Source organism: Hyperolius riggenbachi, chromosome 1 (assembly GCF_040937935.1).
Source record: "Hyperolius riggenbachi isolate aHypRig1 chromosome 1, aHypRig1.pri, whole genome shotgun sequence".
NCBI classification, from domain to species: Eukaryota; Metazoa; Chordata; class Amphibia; order Anura; family Hyperoliidae; genus Hyperolius; species Hyperolius riggenbachi.
In genome coordinates this window covers 465,536,138-465,556,309 of record NC_090646.1, presented here as the reverse complement: position 1 = coordinate 465,556,309, position 20,172 = coordinate 465,536,138, and the positions used below count along the sequence as shown (strand labels likewise).

Here is a 20,172-nt window from a genome sequence, read left to right as displayed (position 1 = left end):
TTTTCAGTCTCTAGATGTGCAAAGCTGGTAGAGACATACCCTAAAAGACTGGCGGCTGTAATTGCAGCAAAAGTGGTTGTACAAAGTATTGACTCAGGAGGCTGAATAATTACGCACACCCCACTTTGCAGTTATTGATTTGTAAAAAATGTTTGGAATCATGTATGATTTTCGTTCCACTTCTCACGTGTACACCACTTTGTGTTGGTCTTTCACGTGGAATTCCAACAAAATTGATTCATGTTTGTAGCAGTAATGTGACAAAAGGTGGAAAACTTCAAGGGGGCCAGAATACTTTTGGAAGCCACTGTAAGGTGTAAATCACACACCTGAAATAAGCAAGCAGCTAATCTTGTCAGATTTGTCATAGACCTCTGATCTGCATGCTTGTTTAGGGTCTATGGCTTAAAGTATAAAGGTGCCCATACGTGGTACAATTTTTTATTTTTTTCCGATTAGATAATTTAGTTCGATTATTCCGTTAGATCGAATATAAAGATTTTTCCAGCATGTCCAATCAGATTTTTCCTGGAAAAAAAATGGGATAATCGTTGGAATTTCTTTATTGAAAAAAAAAAACATTTTCAACTTTCATTCGATTCAGTTTATTCTATCGTGTATGGCCACCTTTAGAGGCAGAGGATCAGCAGGACAGCCAGGTAATGTGCAAAAGGAAACAAACATGTGAGCCTCCAGATCCCTCTCACCTCGAGTCCCCTTTAAGGTTAGAAAGTTATGGTTCTGAAAGGGGCTGACTTTGGGGAAGAGGTTATTGTTAGACGTTGGGAACAAGTTAATGTTATGCCAAATCACAGATGGAAGCATGATTGCATAGCCAGTAGTGTATCAGGAGTTGGCATAAGATCCATAAGTACCACCAGATATTACCTGTTGTACACAGCTGTAAACTTCCAGCGACTACTTGTTTTCTCATTTATGCTCAGCTCTTGTACAAGTATGAATCCGACCTATTGTTTCCTTGATTGCTTTCAACAAACTCAATACCATTTTCTCCCATTTTCCTCTCGTATCAGGTTTGCTTTAATAACTAACACATAAAATAATATGTTTCGTGGCTTAGCCTCCTTTCCTGTGTAACTGTGACATGTGTGATGATTACTGTGTTGTTCACAATCCTGTCCAGCGAACTGGTAGCCAAAGCTGATTACTGACTGCGCTGGTCACCCTGTATGGTTCAGCTTCTCTTATAATGATAATGAAAGCACATCAGGTTTCTCATTTGTGTAAAAAGTTTGGTTTTGTTTATTAAGAAATCGGAATCCAAAAGTTTAAATTCATTTGATTACACTCAATTTTTATTAATAATTTGCAAACACAACTGAGAGGCATTCAGTATGAGTCAGAATCGGAGTCAATGTCTGCCTTTTGAATTTGGCCATTCATTGATCATGCTCTGCTTTGTAGAGTAAAAACCACAGTGTTACATTTTCTAGCTTATTTATTGTCTTACATTTTTTTAATTTTAAAAACTGGTTTTATTAAGGTAGTCCTAACTATGGAATTGGTGTTCTGCTTTAATCAGCAAGCTTGTGGTGAACCAGAACTCATTGGAGTGTGTAAGGGGCTACAATGGTCCAAAAAGCCCTCTTACTAAAATGCATGGAAAACAAAAGTTTGCTTTCTAAAAACAGAATCACATGATTGCACATCATTGCATTCCAACAAATCTGGAGGTGTGTTTAGCCCACAGGGACAACAATGGGTAATTTGCATATTTCAGCAGTGATGCACTGGGAAAAATCTCGGAGCTCTCTCCAACCTGAATTATTGCAAATACTTTCTGTTTTAAGAAAGCAAACCTTTGTTTTCCATTCTGTTTTATTGAAAGAGCATACCATAAATACTCAAATATGAACCGATTAGAATATAGACCAAGGCACCTCATTTATATTTTAAAAGAAAAACAAAACATTATTTATCAGTTTTCAGCCATTATAGTTTTAAAATAAAATGTGCTATTGTAGATAAAACCCACAATTTTATTTGCCAATTTGTCCCGGTTACTACAACATTTAAATTATGTCCCAGTATGGGGACACTATTTTATATGGATATAAAGGTGTATTTTTTCAGTTTTTTTTATAGTATGTCAATTACAAACCCTTATTTGCAAAAAAAAAAAAAAAAAATAACAGTAATATACCCTCATGACATACATATTAAAAATCCCTAGCTATTTATGTATATTTGTTTTTTTAAATGCTGTCTTTTTATCTTCTCTTTAAAATAAATTTTCTAGCGAACTAGCACTGCAAATAGATGCCCTCCACCAAATGTGAAAATTCTTTTAAAATATTCTATGCATGATATACAGGCTTGATCAGCTGTTTGGGAGATGCAATGACTTAAGTATGCCTGGTACACGTCATGCAATTTCCCATCTGATTTAATGGGTCAAATCAGTAATTTCCAACAATCTGATATGATTTCCAATCATTTTTCTGAACAATTTTCCAATCACTTCTGTACAAAAAACCATTGGAAATCGTATCGGACTTGTCAGAAATGATCGATTCAGCTCGTCATTCTGACTGGAAATTACATTGGAGTACCAGGCATTAGGTTATAGAGAGAGTTTTGTTGACTTGATGACGAGTTTAAGTGACCTCTGACTCCAACCAATATCTTTGCATTGTTAGTCATTATGTGTAAGCAAAGTGGCTGATTATACAGGTCTCTTTAGCTAGGTACACACTATACCAGAGTTTTTCAATATTATTACAGCACATACACCTTTATAGAAGGATTGTGTTGGCTCAGTAACCCCTACTATGAGAGACAGCTCAAGGACCCCTTGACACCTATACCTTCTATGTGTTAGGAATACTTAAAGGGAACCTGAAGTGGGAGAAATATAGATGCCAACCTATTTCTTTTTTTTTTAAACAATGCGAATTGCCTGACTGTTCTTATTGTCATGTGCCTCAAATACTTTTAGCCATAGACCCTGAACAAGATTAGATGCTCTGTTATAGTGCCCATAAATGGTACCATTTTTTCATTTTTTTTTTTCGATCAGATAATTTTGTTAGATTATTCCGTTAGAACGACTATAAGGATTTTCCCAACATGTCTAATCAAATTTTTATTGGAAAAACTGGATAGTCTCGCCTAACCGCCCCCGCATCACCCAGTCCCATGCACGCCTCCAGGACTTCTCAAGTGCTGCTCCAACACTATGGAACTCCCTACCTCCACCCATTAGGGCAGCCCCCTCCTTCAACATCTTCAAGAAGGCCCTCAAAACTCATCTTTTCACTCTGGCCTACTACCCCTCACAAGTGCTCTAAACCCACAGCTGAACTCTGGTCCCCTACCTTTCGTGTCCTTACCTCTCCCTCTAGATTGTAAGCCTTTGGGCAGTGTCCTCCTCCTTTTGTGTCCTACCTGATCATGCACCTCCATTACTGTGAACCCATGCTATGCATCTGAGTGAACCTAACTTGCCTAATCTCCATGCTCCATCCAGTGACTGACTAAGCATTACCTTGTACTCATACTGTACTGCATGATCTGATCTTTCTTGTATTCCTGTATTGTCATTTTGCTGTATGTCACCCCTAAATATTGTCTGTAACCTAAACTAATGTCCAGCGCGGCGTAATATATTGGCGCTTTATAAATACAATAAATAAATAGTCGATTATTTTTTTCCTTGATCGAAAAAAATATTCTTTTATACTGTCATTTGATCCTTTTGATCGAATAAATGGGAAAATTGAATGCTTTTATTGTACCATGTATGGGCACCATAAGTCGGACTAGATTAGTTGCATGCTTGAGGTGTGTATTTAAGACATTACTGCAGCCAAATAGATCAGGGCTGCCAGGCAACTTGTATTATTTAAAAGGAAATATACCATATGGCACTTCAGGTTCCCTTTAATAGTTAGGTATAAATTATTTTAAACCTAATTTGTTTTAATTAAAATAAACACTTATTCATGTTTACTTATGCATAATATACAATATGTTTTTATATCTCAAAACTCACCATAATAAATTTACTGATGAATTCACGAACCTTCTAAACCAGGGGTATGTGTACCACTTGCTGAATACCTAGGCACTACACAATATTTGGTAGATCAGATGAAAGGTTCTCAACTCATTCCATGACAACATTGTACTATTCTTGTAAAATGCTTGTCTAACCACCATCTAAAAAAAAAAAAGCATTTTGATTCATTCTTGGTAGAAAAGCACAGGTGAAGGCATTTTATACCATAATGCTATTAGAGCTGCCACAGCAGTTTTCTGCCTATGCAAAGACTGCAAAGAGATTGTGTCATCTTTGGGTGGGAGGAGCCTGTGTGGCCTGAGGGTAAGGCCCCATTTACACTCAGGGCCTGAGCCTACTGACGCAGTTGTGTCCGCTTTTCAGTTGCACATCAATGTTACAGATGCTGAAAAGTGAACAGAAGCGGGCATAACTGTGTTAGTGGGCTCAGGCCCTCAATCAGTTGCTCTCAGTTATAACTTAAAGGACAACTGATTTTCAAAAAAATGCCGATGTTTCCCAATGGCTCAGTTCACACTATATAAGTTTTAACTGAAAGATTTTTCAGAATGCACTGCTATGGAGGAAAAAAAACACGTACCAACTGATTAAAGGACCACTTTCTCGAAAAAAGTATGCAGTTAAAATCTGACAGAACTGACAGGTTTTGGGCCAGTCCAGCTCCTCATGGGGGATTCTCAGAGTTTTCTTTGTTTGCAACAGCATTTCCTGAACAGCAGTTGCAAAGTCTAACTGACAAAATAGTGTGCAAGTGATTAGGGAGGCTGACTGGTATCTTACTATTTTGGCAGTTAAACTGCTGTTCAGGAAATGCTGTTGAAAACAAAGAAAACCCTGAGAAATCCCCCATGAGGAGATGGACTGGCCCAAAACCTGTTGGTTCTGTCAGATTTTAACTGCCTACTACTAACTACGCTATAGTGGTCCTTTAAAGGGGCACTACTGCGAAAAACTGTAAAATTAAAAATATGTGCAAACATATATAAATAAGAGTAAAATGAGCCATAAATTACTTTTTTCTCCTATGTTGCTGTCACTTACAGTAGGCAGTAGAAATCTGACAGAAGTGACAGGTTTTGGACTAGTCCATCTCTTCATAGGGGATTCTCAGCAAGGCTTTTATCCTTTATAAAGATATTCCCTAAAAAGGATTTAAACAATTATGCTGGCCAGCTTCCCTGCTCCCTACACAGTTTTTAGGCAGTTGGACAGAGCAACTGCCATTCATTAAGTGCTTTTGAAAATAAATATATCCATAAGAATCCCCTATAAAGAGATGGACTGGTCCAAAACCTGTCACTTCTGTCAGATTTCTACTATCTTCTGTAAGTGACAACAACATAGGAGAAAAGTAATTTATGGCTCATTTTACTCTGGAACAAATGTAGTTCTTATTTGTATATGTTTGCACATATTTTAAATTTTTCAGTTTTTCGCTGTAGTGTCCCTTTAAGTGTAAATGGGGCCTAACTCTTCTTCTACCTGTGCCACTGAGCCAGCCAATCACAGGAAAAAGAGGTGAGGAGAGAAGCACAGAGCCAGCCATAGTATGTTGCATTCTAGTGCTGCCACAATGCTTTCCTGCTGCTTAATTAAGAAGTCATAAATTGCTGCATTGGGTAAATAAAAAGAGGGGGAACAGTTATAGCAAGTGTCATTCTGGCTTTTTTTACTTTGAAATTTAGCGGGGGTCTACTTTAAGTTGAGGGGTTAAGTTTATCTCATATATAGTTACAGACTTTCATATTAAAAAAAGTTGCCGATTACAGTAAAATAAAACATCATTCATACAGGCAAATAAATGACTTGTTTGCCTTTGACTCGGGTGTATAAAAGTAGAAACTCGCAGTAAATATTCAGTGCTGATCGGTATGTGATACAGAGCTGGTTATCCTTGTAGATGAGACGAAATCTCATCAATACAGGTGTGAGTCTTAGAAAAATACAATAAGTTGGTGGTTCAGATGTCCTGCAGTGGGCAATGCATACTTAAAGGACAACTGAAGTGAGAAGAATATGGAGTCTGCCATATTTATTTCCTTTTAAACAGTACCAGTTGCCTGGCAGCCCTGCTGATCTATTTGGCTGCAGTAGTGTCTGAATTACACCAGAAACAAGCATGCAGCTGATCTTGTCAGATCTGACAGTAATATCAGAAACCCCTGATCTGCTGCATGCTTGTTCAGGGTTTAATGCTAAAAGTATTAGTGGCAAAGGATCAGCAGGATAGTCCGGCAACTGGTATTGTCTAAAAAGAAATAAATATGGCAGCCTCCATATCCCTCTCGTTACAGTTGTCCTTTAAATGTTGAGCTGCAGTGTAGTAGTTAGAAAGTTAAGCTTCCTCAAAAATCCTGTGCAAGCACACAAGCCACCAGCGTTCACCTACACCTGTCTGAATAACTTGGTCATCAGAAACCTCATGGTAGAATACTAAGCTTTATTCCATTGAGGTAATTGGGCTTCCTCACCCAACATTCCAACATATCAGACTTTTATAAGCTGGTGCCAGGTGTTCCATGAGGATGAACATCTCACAGTTGAATCAGTTTACTTTCTATGGTGGTGTTGCACACATCAGTGCTGTTGAGACTAGTGAAGGGGTCCTAGTGTTACCCACATTTCCCATGCAGTTCAGAAATTCCATGTTCCGTAGGTTATCAGTCACCTTTCAGGGTATACATCTTTGCAAGAATCTACTTTTTTTTTCCTTATTGCTGGTGTAATAGAAGAACTATATGTTATATCTTCAAGAGTTTCCTTGGTCTGAATTGCATTTCATTGTTCTGCAAGTAGCTTGCCATAACTTGCTAGTACTGTAGAATATACTTCAGCCTTGCATTCACTGAGTAAAAGCCAGTGAACTCTGTAACCCTGACATACGTACCATATCCTTCTATAAAATAGGTTCTAGGAAGATTCACCAGTATGTATATATCTAATACCAGCATCTTGCAATTCTTACAAATGAGGGCTGATTTCTTCCTTTTCCCTCAATCTCAGCTTGGTGTGCACCCAACTGCACAAGGAGAAAGAAGACTTGATCACAATGCTCCGTTGTTGGGTCTTAATTTGCATCTTTTGATGTTATTTTCTAAATTGGCAAACAATTCTTATTTATTAATATAAGTGAACTTATGTAGATCAGCAAAAGAGAAGAGGAGGGACACAAACAAAACAGAAAAGATACAAAGGAAACTGATAAAAATACCTCTTCTCCCAATTCTTACACATACCCCCCAACCATTTACCATATTTCCAGTCATCTTACCTCATTGATCCCATACCACACTTCCAGACTAGCCACTTATCTTACCCAGATGCTCCAGACGATCTGTAATTTACTTTTTTTTTACATTATTGATCCTAAAGGACTTCTTTTTCACCCAAGCCACATTTGGCTAAAATATCTCTGCATTCAGCCAGTAAAGTGTTCATTTACGTGATGTAATAGGTGCAAGTTTATTGAAGTAAAAATATTGGTACCTAAGAAGTTCTGAGGTCTAAAATATGCACTTGGATTTTACTGGCAAATTCTGCAACCAACATTGTATTGTCAAGCATAACTGATAGGAAGGAAGTGAGGAACTCTCCACCTTCCATTCTTTTGATTGATTTGTGGAACATTAAGTGGCTGAGGGACCCAAACCAGGTCCATTCACATTGGATAGAATGTCAGGGAAGCCAAGTTTCATTCATTTTGGCATGACTTGCCCCTACCACCATTGGCATGTGCGGATGGAGGCGAAGACTTACAGGGGTAACGTATCTTAGGGAAATGTAGAGGTTTGAATCATTCCACGCTCCATCAAGAATTAAAAAGAAAAGGTATTGCCTGGAGTTCCACTTTAAACCTCCCACACTAGTTACTTCAAGCTGAGTGTATTTGTCAGCTCAATTAAGTGTGAAGCAGGTGTGCTTGGTGTGCTCTGGTTTCCCCCTTTATCACTAGGACTTCGGTTTGTTTGTTTTGATGGACACAAGTGCTCCTGCTGTGTGAAATTTCTACAGGAATGCCGGACTGTCTTGCAGATGTCTCAGTCTTGGCAATAGTAGTAAGAGGTTATCGGCACACAGCACGTACTTCACCTTGTGATCCCTTGTTTTCCTCCTCTTCACATTCATCAATCCCTATTTTACATGCTTTCTGTAGTTATGTTTTGTTTACTGTACACCTTTTGTAATTGTTCTGTTTTTATCACTGTACACCTTTGTTTTGTTTCACTGGCTTTTATCAACTCTCTATTTTTTTCACTTCTTCTTTCTCTTCTCCTATATACTTAATTTCTCTCCCCCTCCTTCCCTTTCGCTGTCAGCAACTGTGTCTCCTAGCAGGTTAATTAGTATTGACTAGTTTTCTGCATTCTGTAAACATGTCAGTCAGTGGGGCCTCCCACTCCATCCTCAAAGGAGGGAACTTCCCTGGAGAAGACATCAGGGCAACAGTGAGAAATAATGTAGGGGATTTGGGGAATATTCGTGTGCCACTCATCTTGGAAGTCACTATTCCGTGTACATGATGCTTAAACACCTCTTCTGACCACATTAACAAGAGCTTTATAAATATTTTGTACTGCGTCAGTGTGTACAGTTATACACAAATTCTTTCTGAAGCTGTATAAATATGGTTAGCGCTGCATATGCTTTAGAATTCTCACCCCACAGATTTACAGGTTTCCTGTGTAAATTCTTAGTCGCGTTATGTGCCGTTCTCCTTCACATGATGCTGATTGTCCTGCTTGCTGTCATCCCTCACACAGGTCCCCTGAAAAAGAAACAGAAAACTTCTGCTACAATGGATAATTTCATGGAGAGTCTAGAACCGGATGATGTGGATGAATAACACGTAAGATAAGGGCTTCTATATTGTCACTAACAATGCAGCTGCCTAGGCAAGGATGTAGTCAGATCATAGCATAATCGGCGGCGTAGCAATAGGGGATGGAGAGGTTGGGACCGCACCGGAGCCCTTAGGCCAGAAGGGCTCCAAGGGCCCTTCACTCAACCACAGTATTAGCTGTCTATTGGTCCTGTGCTGGTAATAATCACTTATATAGATGCTTTGAATAGTGGTAATCATTAACAAACTTCTTGCACTTCTGTCACTATGGTGCTCCTTGGCAGGTTTTGGTGCGCTGTATCAATTGTCATGCATATAGTGCTTGGAGGGGGAGGTCAATGTAAAACTTGCACCGGGGCCTATAGCTCCTTATATACTACTGACTATAATGCATGGTAGTGAGGGTAACTGTACTCTGCCCCTAATATGACCATAATGTATTTAGTGTGGCCCTCATACACTGTCCTATGGGCATTCATTCATTTTTGCGTAAAAGAGACCACTAAAGCAGTGATTTGCCTGAATGGTGTTACACACACTATTACTCATTTATTTATGTTATGTGTGCAGTATAGTATAAACTAGACATGCTTGTGAATGTTTGCATGTAAGTCATAGAAGTTCTTGGCAGCGATCCATAATAATGTTTCAGTAGCTGTAGTCCTTGTGTGTGTCTGTGCAGTGAGTTATGCTGGTGGATTGCAGTGACCATCCTCTGTCTTCATGCGTACATATGCTGACAGGTGGTGTGTGCAGATAGTGCAGGTAGCTGGGAATAGCTGCTTCAGCCACAGTGTTGTGCTGGAACAGATGAAGTAGGATGATGCCCCCCTTCTCTTCCCCCTGGGCACCATGTGATTGACACTTACAAATGACCCAGCTGAGCGCGCAGCGCTGTGACCGAGCCGCTCCTCCCAGACTGCCAGCGTTTTGTCATCTCATTACCAGCCGTCCCCTGATTCCACTCAGCCGAGAGAACCTTTAATACCAGCAATCTCTGTGTAACACTGTGGCCAGATGGGCTCCTCTCCCCCTTCTTTCCAAGTGCAGCCTCCCTCCTCTGGATGCCCAGTCTGCCCGCGGTTTGTGTTTCCTCTCTCCTTCTTTCTCAGCATCAGTCCCCTCCCCCTTCCTATATTCATAGCTCTTTTCTAGACAATATCCTAATCTTTTCCATATTCCTTTTTAGCCGTCTTTTCCCTTCCTTTTTATGTTTTCCTTAGCGGTTTTCTACTAATACCCTTGTCCACCTCTCTAACCCCCTCCCGGTTTCATTTCTGATTTTCACTCTAAGGAATATTTTTTCATCAGAAAAGCCCTAATGTTTATCAGGGTTTCTCATAAATATCAGATGCAGCTTCCGTCCCTTGCACGTTATTCTAGCGCATTGTATATAGCAAGCTGTTTGGTTTGCAGACGTGCCTCTCAGCACACAGCTAGCACACTTTGTAGCCTTAGGGTTCACTGCTACTGTGCTGATTTTTCTTGGCTGTCTGGGTTAACTATGCTTCTCCTTTTTTCCCATGTAGGTTCTCAGAAGCCGTTTCTCTAGGTTTGATCCTCATTCAGAATCGCACCTTTTTTGAGGTGATTCTCAGCTAAACCCAGTGGCAAAGCTTTTTTTTTGGGACACTGAGGGACCTGTCTGACTGCTTGACCTCTGCAGTGAACTGGATTTGATTAACTTCTATGCCTGACTTTCCATGAAAGGAAACAATGTGCTGTTGTGACGTATTTAAAAAAAAAAAAAAAAGACTATTCTACAGAACAGGTGTAGCTATACCTCACCTGCAGATTTTATTTTTGTACAGTTTCTTTTTTTCTCATTTTTAAATTTTAACACCTAAATATGAACTTGGGAGCGCTCTTCCAGGCGACTGGTCATCTTGAAGCCTAAAAGGAGCAGTATGGTCTCACTCTGTTTAACCATAATGAGCCAGTGGACTCCTGGTGCATTGTGGGATTTGAAAGGTCTTGGGAGTTGGAAGCTCTTCCTGACACAAGAAAAAAAGGAGCAAAGGAAGCTTGCGTCCTATTAATCATGTTTAAGCCATCAAGTGTAGACCCAGGGGGGCAGTTACTTGTGCTGCTTGTGTAATTAAAAGTCACATTTTCTATATTTATGTCCTTGATTCTATTTCAATATGTCACATGTGGGCTGGGAATCTGATAAGAAAGAAATTAGCCCAATCTTTATGGGAAGTAGAAAGAAGCTTCATTAATCCAGGGGATTCCTGGCTCCAGGAACGGGTTGGTGTTGCAGGTGGTAAGAAAGGTGTAAGGGAGGTGCTCAGTTTGAATGCGCTGATTAGTGAGAGGTGTGTGGACAATACATTTTGCTTAAATTGACTGTGAAGTTGATCCAAATGACCAGGAAAACATGGACACCACCATAGTTGAAGTTGTGGCAGCAGCGCAGTGTATAAAAGCTTACAGATACAGGTCGGAAGCTTCTCTTAATGTTCACAAAAAATGATGGAATGAGGAACATATGATCCTTGTGATTTGACTGTGGCATAATTGTTGGTGCAAGACTAGTTTATTATATTACATGCTGATCTTTTGAGATTCTCACATACAACAGTCTTTAGGATTTGCACAGAATGGTGTGAAAGAGTTAAAACAGCCATTGAACAGAAATACCTAGTTGATGCGAGGGCTGAGGAGAGTAGCCAGACCGATTTATACAGACAGACTAATGTATCTTAAATAACCACTCATTATAGCTGAGGTGAGCAGAAAAGTATCTGTAAACCAAGTCAGGTTCCAGCTGGCAGACAAGAACAGAAAGCAGAGTCTTCAGAAGGTTGAGGCTCACCAAAACAAGACCGCCAAAGACAGAGATGGATAGGACCAGAATTTGGCATTAACATCATGAGTATGTGGGACTCAACCTACGTTTTGTTTGCAGTTCAGGCTGGCTGTGGTTTGGAAAGTGGTGGAGCAAGAGAGCTAAATGTTCATCTGACAAAGCAGGAGAAATCCTGGATAGATCAGGATTTTAGAAGAATGTTTCCAATACCAACTTCTTGTGGTCTTGTGGTTTTATTGTGGTCCAAGATCACCATCTGCATGAACTACCATCATTCTCTGTACAGACTGGAAGTGTAGAAGTCTCTCCAGGAGTGACGGCAACAAATAAAATAATGTAGCTTTCCTTTTTTAATTTCTCAATAAAGAAATGATAAACAGAAAAATAAAATATTGTGTGTTGTGGGGGAGGAGAGAAAGAATCCTTGACAAATTATATTTGCTGGCTTTCCTTACTTATTCTTGGGACTACCATTTTTCATATTAAATCCAGGAAGCCCCATAGGGAGAGTTTAAGGAAAGCCCAGCAGTGGGGATGCAAAGAGCAATAAAAACGCCCAATGGTTTCTAATAAGTGTTATTAGCAGGGAGTAGAGATGTCCAGAACTGTTCGCCGGCAGACAGTTCCCGGTGAACTTGGACTATTCGCGTTTAAGGCACATTTTTTTTTTTTTTGTTAAAAATTTGCGTTTGCATGTTTTACATTAATGTCACTGCCTGCCAACTTTAGCAGTTAATAACAAAGCCTCCTGTACATGCTAGAAACACCAAATTTGCAGGGTATGTTAGGAAGGACAGTGGGAACAAGAGGAAAACATTTCTTCAAAAAAGTGAGTGTGGGAAATGTTTTAATTGCCACTTGACTGTAGCAGTTAATAGCAAAGCCCCTAAATGTACTAGAAACTCCAAATTTGGATGGTATGTTAAGGACAGTGGGAACCAGAGGAATTTTTTCCCCCAAAAAGATAGAAGAAAATAGACTTTAAAGTTCTTGGGCTGAGTGTGGGAAATGTTTCAATGGCTGCCAACTTTTGCGGTTAATAGCAAAGCCCCTGAACGTTCTAGAAAACACCAAATTTGTACGGTATGTTAAGAAGGACAGTGGGAACAAGAAGAAGACCTTATAGCTTTTGATAAAATGTATTTTAAAGTTCTTGTGCTATACTCCTTTCTCCTGGGGAGGGAGCTGATATCTGGGGTCCCCGTCTTAAAGGGGACTCCCAGTTGCCACCATGAACCCCCCTACTGGGGCGCCGGAGGAGGGGAAGAGCCCCGTGTCCATGGATTGTTCGCCTGCCATTTAAGTCGATGGAGCCTGCCGCGAATAGCATTTATGGTAAATTCGTGTTTCGCAAGTGAAAAATTTGTTTTTCGCTACATCACTACTAGAAAAGAGACCTTATTCATTTTAACGTTAATTTATGCTATTTGTGTTTTCTTAAAACCTGTTTATTTCTACACAGCTTTATTACTTTTAAGAGGAACTGTAATGAAAATAATGAATATTGCTTATTTTTTACAATTTTCATTTATACATTATTTAGTCCACGTTTGTCCATTCTAAAATCTTTCCTCACCCTGATTTACATTCTGAAATGTATCACTAGTGGTGACGTCTTTAGTCCTGTCAGGTAATCTGTGCGGAATGTTTGTTACTGAGAGTTCTATGCATAGAGGAAGCTATTGCTTGCTCGGCAGTTGGAAAAAGCTATTATTTTCCGCAATGCTACAAGGTTCGCCAACGGCAAACTGTCAGGACCATGGTCGTGACATCACACTGTGGGAAGGGGTTTCACCACAATATAAGCCATACAGACCCCCCTGATGATCTATGTGAGAAAAGATAAATATTTCTTGTGGGAAAGGGGTTACCCGCCGCTACTGATAGGTATGAAGTTCAATTCTTGGTTTAAATTCCTCTTCAACCACTTAGAAGAGCATGGTGCATTAAAGAGACTCTGTGACAAGGGCCCGTTCAGACTGCAAAACGCGGACGGCCACGCATGCAGAACGCAACGCGTACGAACGCACACCATCCGCGTTCGTATGCGTTGCGTGGCTGATCCCATCACTGAAAAGTGAATAGGACAGCCGCGCGTTTTTGTAAAATCTGCGTGCAGCATGCGTTCCTGGACCGCACAGGTCCGGAACGCATGCAGTGTGAACATCAGACAGTGCACTCTATGCACTGTCTGATGTCCTGCGTGTCGGGCCACTCGCACGCGTTTCCAAAACGCGGCTGGAAACGCGTGTAGTGTGAACGGGCCCGTTCTTCTATAAATTCCTTTGCCTGTTCTAATGTGCTCTGGCTTACTGCAGCCTTTCTTAATTGCACAGTGGTTGTGTTATCTCTGTTATATGATCTACTCTGTTTTCTTCTGTTGGCTCTGTCGGCTAAGGCTGGAATGTGTGGAATGTGCAGGGCTGCTTGTGATTGGATAGAAGCGATACACACCCTCTGCATGCTCTGTATGACTCACATACTCTGCTTATGTGAGCCTATCACAAGCTGGTTAGTTTGTTTGTAAACACTGCCTAAAACTGTTAATTACAAGCCAGGATTGCAGCAGAGAGTGGCAGAAACAGCACAGATGGACCCAGGAGAACAAAATGAATAGAATGGTATGCTTTTTTCTGTAAAAATTTTACAGTACAGATTCTCTTTAAGTGAAAATATCTATGTCTTTACATTAGCTATCATAATTTATCAATGCATTTATCCTCGTCTGCCTTTTCCGTTGCTCTGTGTTGTGGCACAAGTCTTACAGGACCTTTTGTGGGCTTGTGGGACCTCTCCCAGCTGCACTGGTGCTGTAAGAACAGAAATCTGGATCTTCAATATCCAAGGCTTCTCTTCACAGCTCAATGTTGTAAAACATTGTTTCATGGTTTGTGTGGAAACACTGAAGATTCAGACGGGCTCACAAACTTTAACACACCTGGGTATGTCATAAATAAGGCGTTTCGTCCATACAGAAGCTATCAGGTCTATTGGAGCTGTCAATGAAGCAATTCATAGAGTACGACTCATTTCTTGGAGGCCACTCCTCTAACTAGATGGACAATTTTAAACACGTTTGCATGTGATAACTTTTGGCAGCCAAATGTAACCAAAATAAAAAAATGTATTCATTACAAATGTTTTTTTTTTTTTTTTTTTTTACTCAATGTGCTATCCAAAGAAACTTGATGAGGATCTTTAAGGGTCTGAACCATTTCTTTACATGCTGTGTATTGTTTGGCCACATAAAGAATAAAGCCTTGCATTCCTAATGGACGTCTGGCTGCAGCTCTGACAAGCATGCTATGGCTTTTGTTACAGTGATCTCTTTTAGCCCTCATTATGACTCTATAAAGAGGCTAAAGAAAGAGTGTGTCATTGTGTTACAACCCTTGTGTTAAAGTGCACCTGTCAATAGAGAACTGTAGAGTTTGACATTTTACAGCGTTGCTAACAGTGATAGTTGTAAGGGTGTAATGCTGGTCATCTGGCTTTAAAGCGGAATATAACCCTGCATTTCAACTTTGCTCTAAAATATTATTTACAGCATATTATATGCAAAAAGCATTTTTTTTTTACTAGACCAGCATTGGAAAGGTTAAACACAGAGGTTTAAAGTTCCGTGGAGAGATATGCAGAAGTTCTGATAGATGCATTCTATTTAGTTACATGTATCTATTGATAAATGTTACACACTCTTTGGCTGTCCTCCAAGCTCCTTCACATTCAACACTTAGATACATTTATGTAAACAAAATGTATCTATTTCAGCTTCGGATGCGTCTGCAGAAATCTCCAGGAACTTTAAAGCCCTGTGTAACCCTTCCAATGCTGGTCTAGTAAAAAAAAAATGCTGGTTGCATATAATATACTGTAAATAATGTTTTAGAGCAAAGTTGAAATGCAGGGTTATATTCCGCTTTAATATTGTCTAAATCACTTTCTGGTTGAACTCGATGGACGTTTGTCTTTTTTTTCAACCCAAATAACTATGTAACTTACCTGGAGCTAGTGTACACATCAGGTGTCTAAGATGTTCTCATCAGAATACTTGTTCCAGGAGAATGATTAAGAAAACAGCAAAGTCAAAGTACCATTTTTTATAAAAGTTGAAAGTGTCAGGCTCTTACCTCTGGTAGCAATGTATTTAAAAGGAAACCTGAGTTGAGAGTGATATGGAGGCTGCCATATTTATGGCTGGCTGTCCCCCGGATCCTGTGTTTCAAATACTTTTAGCCATAGACCCTTAACAAGCATGCAGATCAGGTGCTCTGTCTCAAGTCTGAATGGATTAGCCACATGCTTGTTTCAGAGTTGCAACTCAGAAACTACCACAGCCAGAAGATCAGCAAGACTGCCAGGCAACTGGTATTGTTTTACAAGAAATCAATATAGTAGCCTCCATATTATTCTGACTTGGGGTTCACTTTAAAGTGAATTTCCACTTTAGCCATAAATTAGTTGTAACCGTGTTTGTTGCTGTACAAATGTTTTTTTCTATCTAATGTTTTTAAAAAATGCCTTTTCATTTCGATTTGTTTGTAGCTATCCATTTCTAGAACTGACTAAGCACAATTTTCACTGAGTTTTCTAGCCTGGGATCTGTACTCAGTGTTTCAGTACAGATGGTTTAGGTATTTCCTTTTTTTTAATTGCACAATGCAGAAAGCCTTGTTAGTTGCTACAACCCCTGCACTAATTGTGTGACTGGCAGCAATAGGGACACCTTCAAGATGCAGGTTTAGATTATGAAGAAGTAGTTTTTGTTTTTTCTATGGGTAATGGGGAGAAATGTGGTAGGAGTAATACAAAAAATATCTAAATTGGTCTCACACCAAAATTAGAATTCTAACATTACATGTACAATGTCATGGGATTTTGTTAGTGTCACCCTTATGAGATGACTTGTATGTTGCTGGAGTAAAATGCCTTTATGGCTGTATACGTGGTGTAACAGCATTATGGATGTGAATGTGGAGTCTATGATCGCCAGCTCTCATGGAGACTTTTCTTGTTACTGACCATGATCATCACTGCCATGGTGATTCGCTAACAGCATCTGCCTTATATACTCCTTGAACTCTCAGAATGGATATTTAATGTTCTGTATGACCTTGGAACTTCTCACTCTTGCCTTTTTTGCATAAAGATTAACTTCCTAACACTGGCATATCTATGGAGATGTGAGAGTCGCATTCCTTTTGTGACATCCATTAAATTACTATGTTGAGAATCCAAAGGAATGTATTAGCTAGTGGAGTTTGCACCATTAGTAACATTTCTGTATTTTGTTTTATAAACTGGATATGATATATGCTACGAGGCACCTCTTGGTTTAAGGGGTTCCATATTGTTTACTGCACACATTTAGTAATTTGATTGTTAGATAAAGGACCACTATCACAAAAAAAATTGTAAAATATAAAATGTACATTTCTTCGACAGTAAAATGCACTATTCAGGTAGAAAAAAAGTTGACATATCTGACAGATTTTGGACTTGTCCATCTCCTCACGGGGGATTCTCAGTATTTCCTTTATTTTTTACATAATCACTGCCTAGGAAAGGATCTATACAAAGATGTCAGCCAGCTTCCCTGCTTGTTTGCACACTGTTTTGGCAGTTGGACTAAACAACTGCAGTTTAGTAAGTGCTTTTGTAACTTAATAAGTAACTGAGAATCCCTTATGAGGAGACTAGCTAGTCCAAAGCCTGTCATACCTGTCCGATTTGTACTACCTATTATAAATGACAGGGACTTAGGGGAAAAAAAGTAATTTATAGTGTATTTTACTCAGAAAGAAATGGTACATTTATATGTATGCATTTTAAAAATTAACATTTTTTGCTATACTTGTCCTTTAAAATGACCTCAGGTGGGTCATCAGTATATTATGGTACATTGGTTTGAGGTGTATTTTTGTGAACAGAAGCATGTGTTTTATATATGTCTTACATATTACTATGTAACGCATAGATAAAATAAATATGCCTTTATATTTCTAAACAGAGTTAACGTTTCGAAAATAAATTGTGGGATATGAGTTTTGTTCAGTCCTCAATCAAACACCAGGAATTGCAAAAAAAATATTCAACAGGTGTTGATGAACTACTGTAGTAGCGTGATCAGCTTCAGATGTGCAGAAAGAGTAACAAGGATTCCTGCTCTGTGAGGGTAATTGTGCATGCAGGAGGATGGGAGTTTGAGGGCAATCTGTACACTTTTCATTTACTCTTTGACAAAATTGCAAAGAAGTAATGGTAACAGACATGGAATTACGTTTCAAATATACTTAAGCAAGGAAGCAGATGCTTTACTGTCTTTCTGTTTATAGAAGGAAGACTCATTTGTTGTGAAATTATTCAGTGTAATAGCCTATAGAGTAAAAGTTAGAAAGGGTTAACTGCTTTAACAATAAAATATGGAAATTGCACCAGTCCTCAACTGATTAAAATATACTCATCATGGGAAAAAACACATCTTTCAAGTGCAAGTGAGTTCTCCTAGTCTGCGTTTTTTTTTTCTTCTCCAGGCTGGCAGGGGTTAATCCCTGGGTTGTAGGGCAGTGTGAAGATGTTAACGCAATGTGACATTTGTGAAATTGAGCCCCGGCGTTGCCACGGTGACAGCCGGACCGCCATGCTGCCTGATGAGATGTTAAATGGTTTTGGCCTCCTGTCAGTACGCAGCCCATCCCCAGGGTGGGGGCAGCTGCTCAGGGGACCCTTCACTCCATCCCTGCTCATCCAAAATCAGGCAAAGGTGATGTCCAGCCGGAGAGCAGAACACCGTGTTTTTCTGCAAGCTACCTGCTGTACAGCCTGACAAAGGTACGGCTGCAATGCTGTGTGTGACCCAAATGTACACCGACTGCGCTGCTCCTGTATCAGCAGAGAGCCATCTCCGAGCATACGTTTGTGGACAGCACACATATAACATTGTCACCACTGCCTCACATTGCGTACATGTGTCTTTATCACTACTACAGTGGTGAAGAACATCTCCTGCACTCGCGTTTTGAAAGATGTGCAAAAAATATATAGGAAGGCATAATTTCTTTCACATGTTACCTTGCTTTACATTTAAAAAAAAAAGTTTTCACCCCCATAGATTGATGGTAATACATAGCCATTAATGTCAGTGTGAGTGATATTAGATCAGGTAGGTTTCTGCTGAGTGGTTGAGTGTAGATCTAGATTATTTACCACATCTTAAAGGAGTTTTGAGGTGAGAAAGCATATGCAGTTATTGCACATACCTGTCCCCTTCAATGCCATCCTGATGCCGACTGTGACCTCGGTTCCCCCTACACTTCAGCTTCAGTATTGGCTCTTGGGTCAGGACCTGTGAACCGGAAGATCTATCTCCCTTTTGACAGGATCCACAATGCTGTCAAAATGCAGTACTTGTGAGCATGTGTGCGCCACGCTCAGGTGGCCGCCTGGGAGTGCGGCCACATCGTCGAGGCTGATATTACTGTATTACTGCGCATGTGTGAAGAGATGTTCTGGTTCACAGGTCCCTTGTGGGGACTGGGAACCGAGGAAGCAGTTGACATCAGGATAGCATGAGGGGGACAGGTGTGTGCGATACCTGTATATGCTTTCTCAACTCGGAACGCCTCTAAGGTCCGTACACAAACTAGATTAATGTTGGCACATAAAGGAGTGATGTCGCACAGACAACATTACCCTGAAAAAGAAATTAGAAATAGTTTAAAAGATGTTTACGCACACACACTGATATTCCAAATGATTATTTTGTTCAAAAACTGCGCATGCAAGCTGAAGTGACATTTCTCATGCACGCATGCTCTGGAACAATGTTGTTTGAATGACCTGTACACACAGGGCCAATATATCTGCCTAATAGTCAACTAAATTGATTCACCAGTTGGCTCCGGCAGAATACCCAAAAGCGGTCACTTGTCGTTGTCATTTATTTACAACAATTGTGCTATGAAAATACAAAATCTGTCATTCATCGGATGTTTCAAATGACTTGTATGTTGTACAGTACAAGGCTTTTTAGTGCATGCCAGAGGTCAGGAACCTTTTTGGCTGAGAGAGCCATAAATGCCACATAATTTAAACTGTAATTCTGTGAGAGCCATACAATATGTTTCAAACTGGAACAGTGCGCAGCGCAGCAGAGGACTCCTGTCCCTGTTCCCATGGTAATGTGTATACAGTTGATCCGCTGGGCAGAGGAAGTGTCGCACGTCTTCAGCTTCTCCTGGGTTTCAGCAACATCAGCAATTTCCCAGACAGGAGAAATACTGACTAACAGCTTGTACAATTAGCTAGGTGACTTGGGTTGTAGGACGAGATAACAGCACTTTGGCCCAATAGGCTGCCTGTGAAGTGACAGGCGGCCTATTGGGCCAATCATAGTGCAGGGATTTCATCCTACAATGTCACTGGACCTGACAGGGTCCAGAGTGGGACAATTGGAGCAGCTGTTTGTGTTGGGGGGAG

General features: G+C 40.0%; 1 protein-coding gene across 6 annotated transcripts in view; it reads left to right on the top strand.

Annotated features, from left to right (window-relative positions):
- RBM19 (RNA binding motif protein 19) overlaps nucleotides 1-20,172 on the top strand; it is a 253,651-nt gene that overhangs the window by 88,874 nt on the left and 144,605 nt on the right. For 5 of the 6 annotated variants that reach the window (XR_011021994.1, XR_011021996.1, XR_011021997.1 and 2 more), the window contains exon 24: nucleotides 8,803-8,888. Coding sequence is in view for 3 of the 6 variants with exons in the window: in XM_068239762.1 (XP_068095863.1) it covers nucleotides 8,803-8,885 (83 nt within the window). In the remaining 3 variants the exon portion in view is untranslated. Of the gene's footprint in view, nucleotides 1-8,802; nucleotides 8,889-10,411; nucleotides 14,833-20,172 lie in introns of those variants that run through there. The other variant, XM_068239733.1, reaches the window with a different exon arrangement.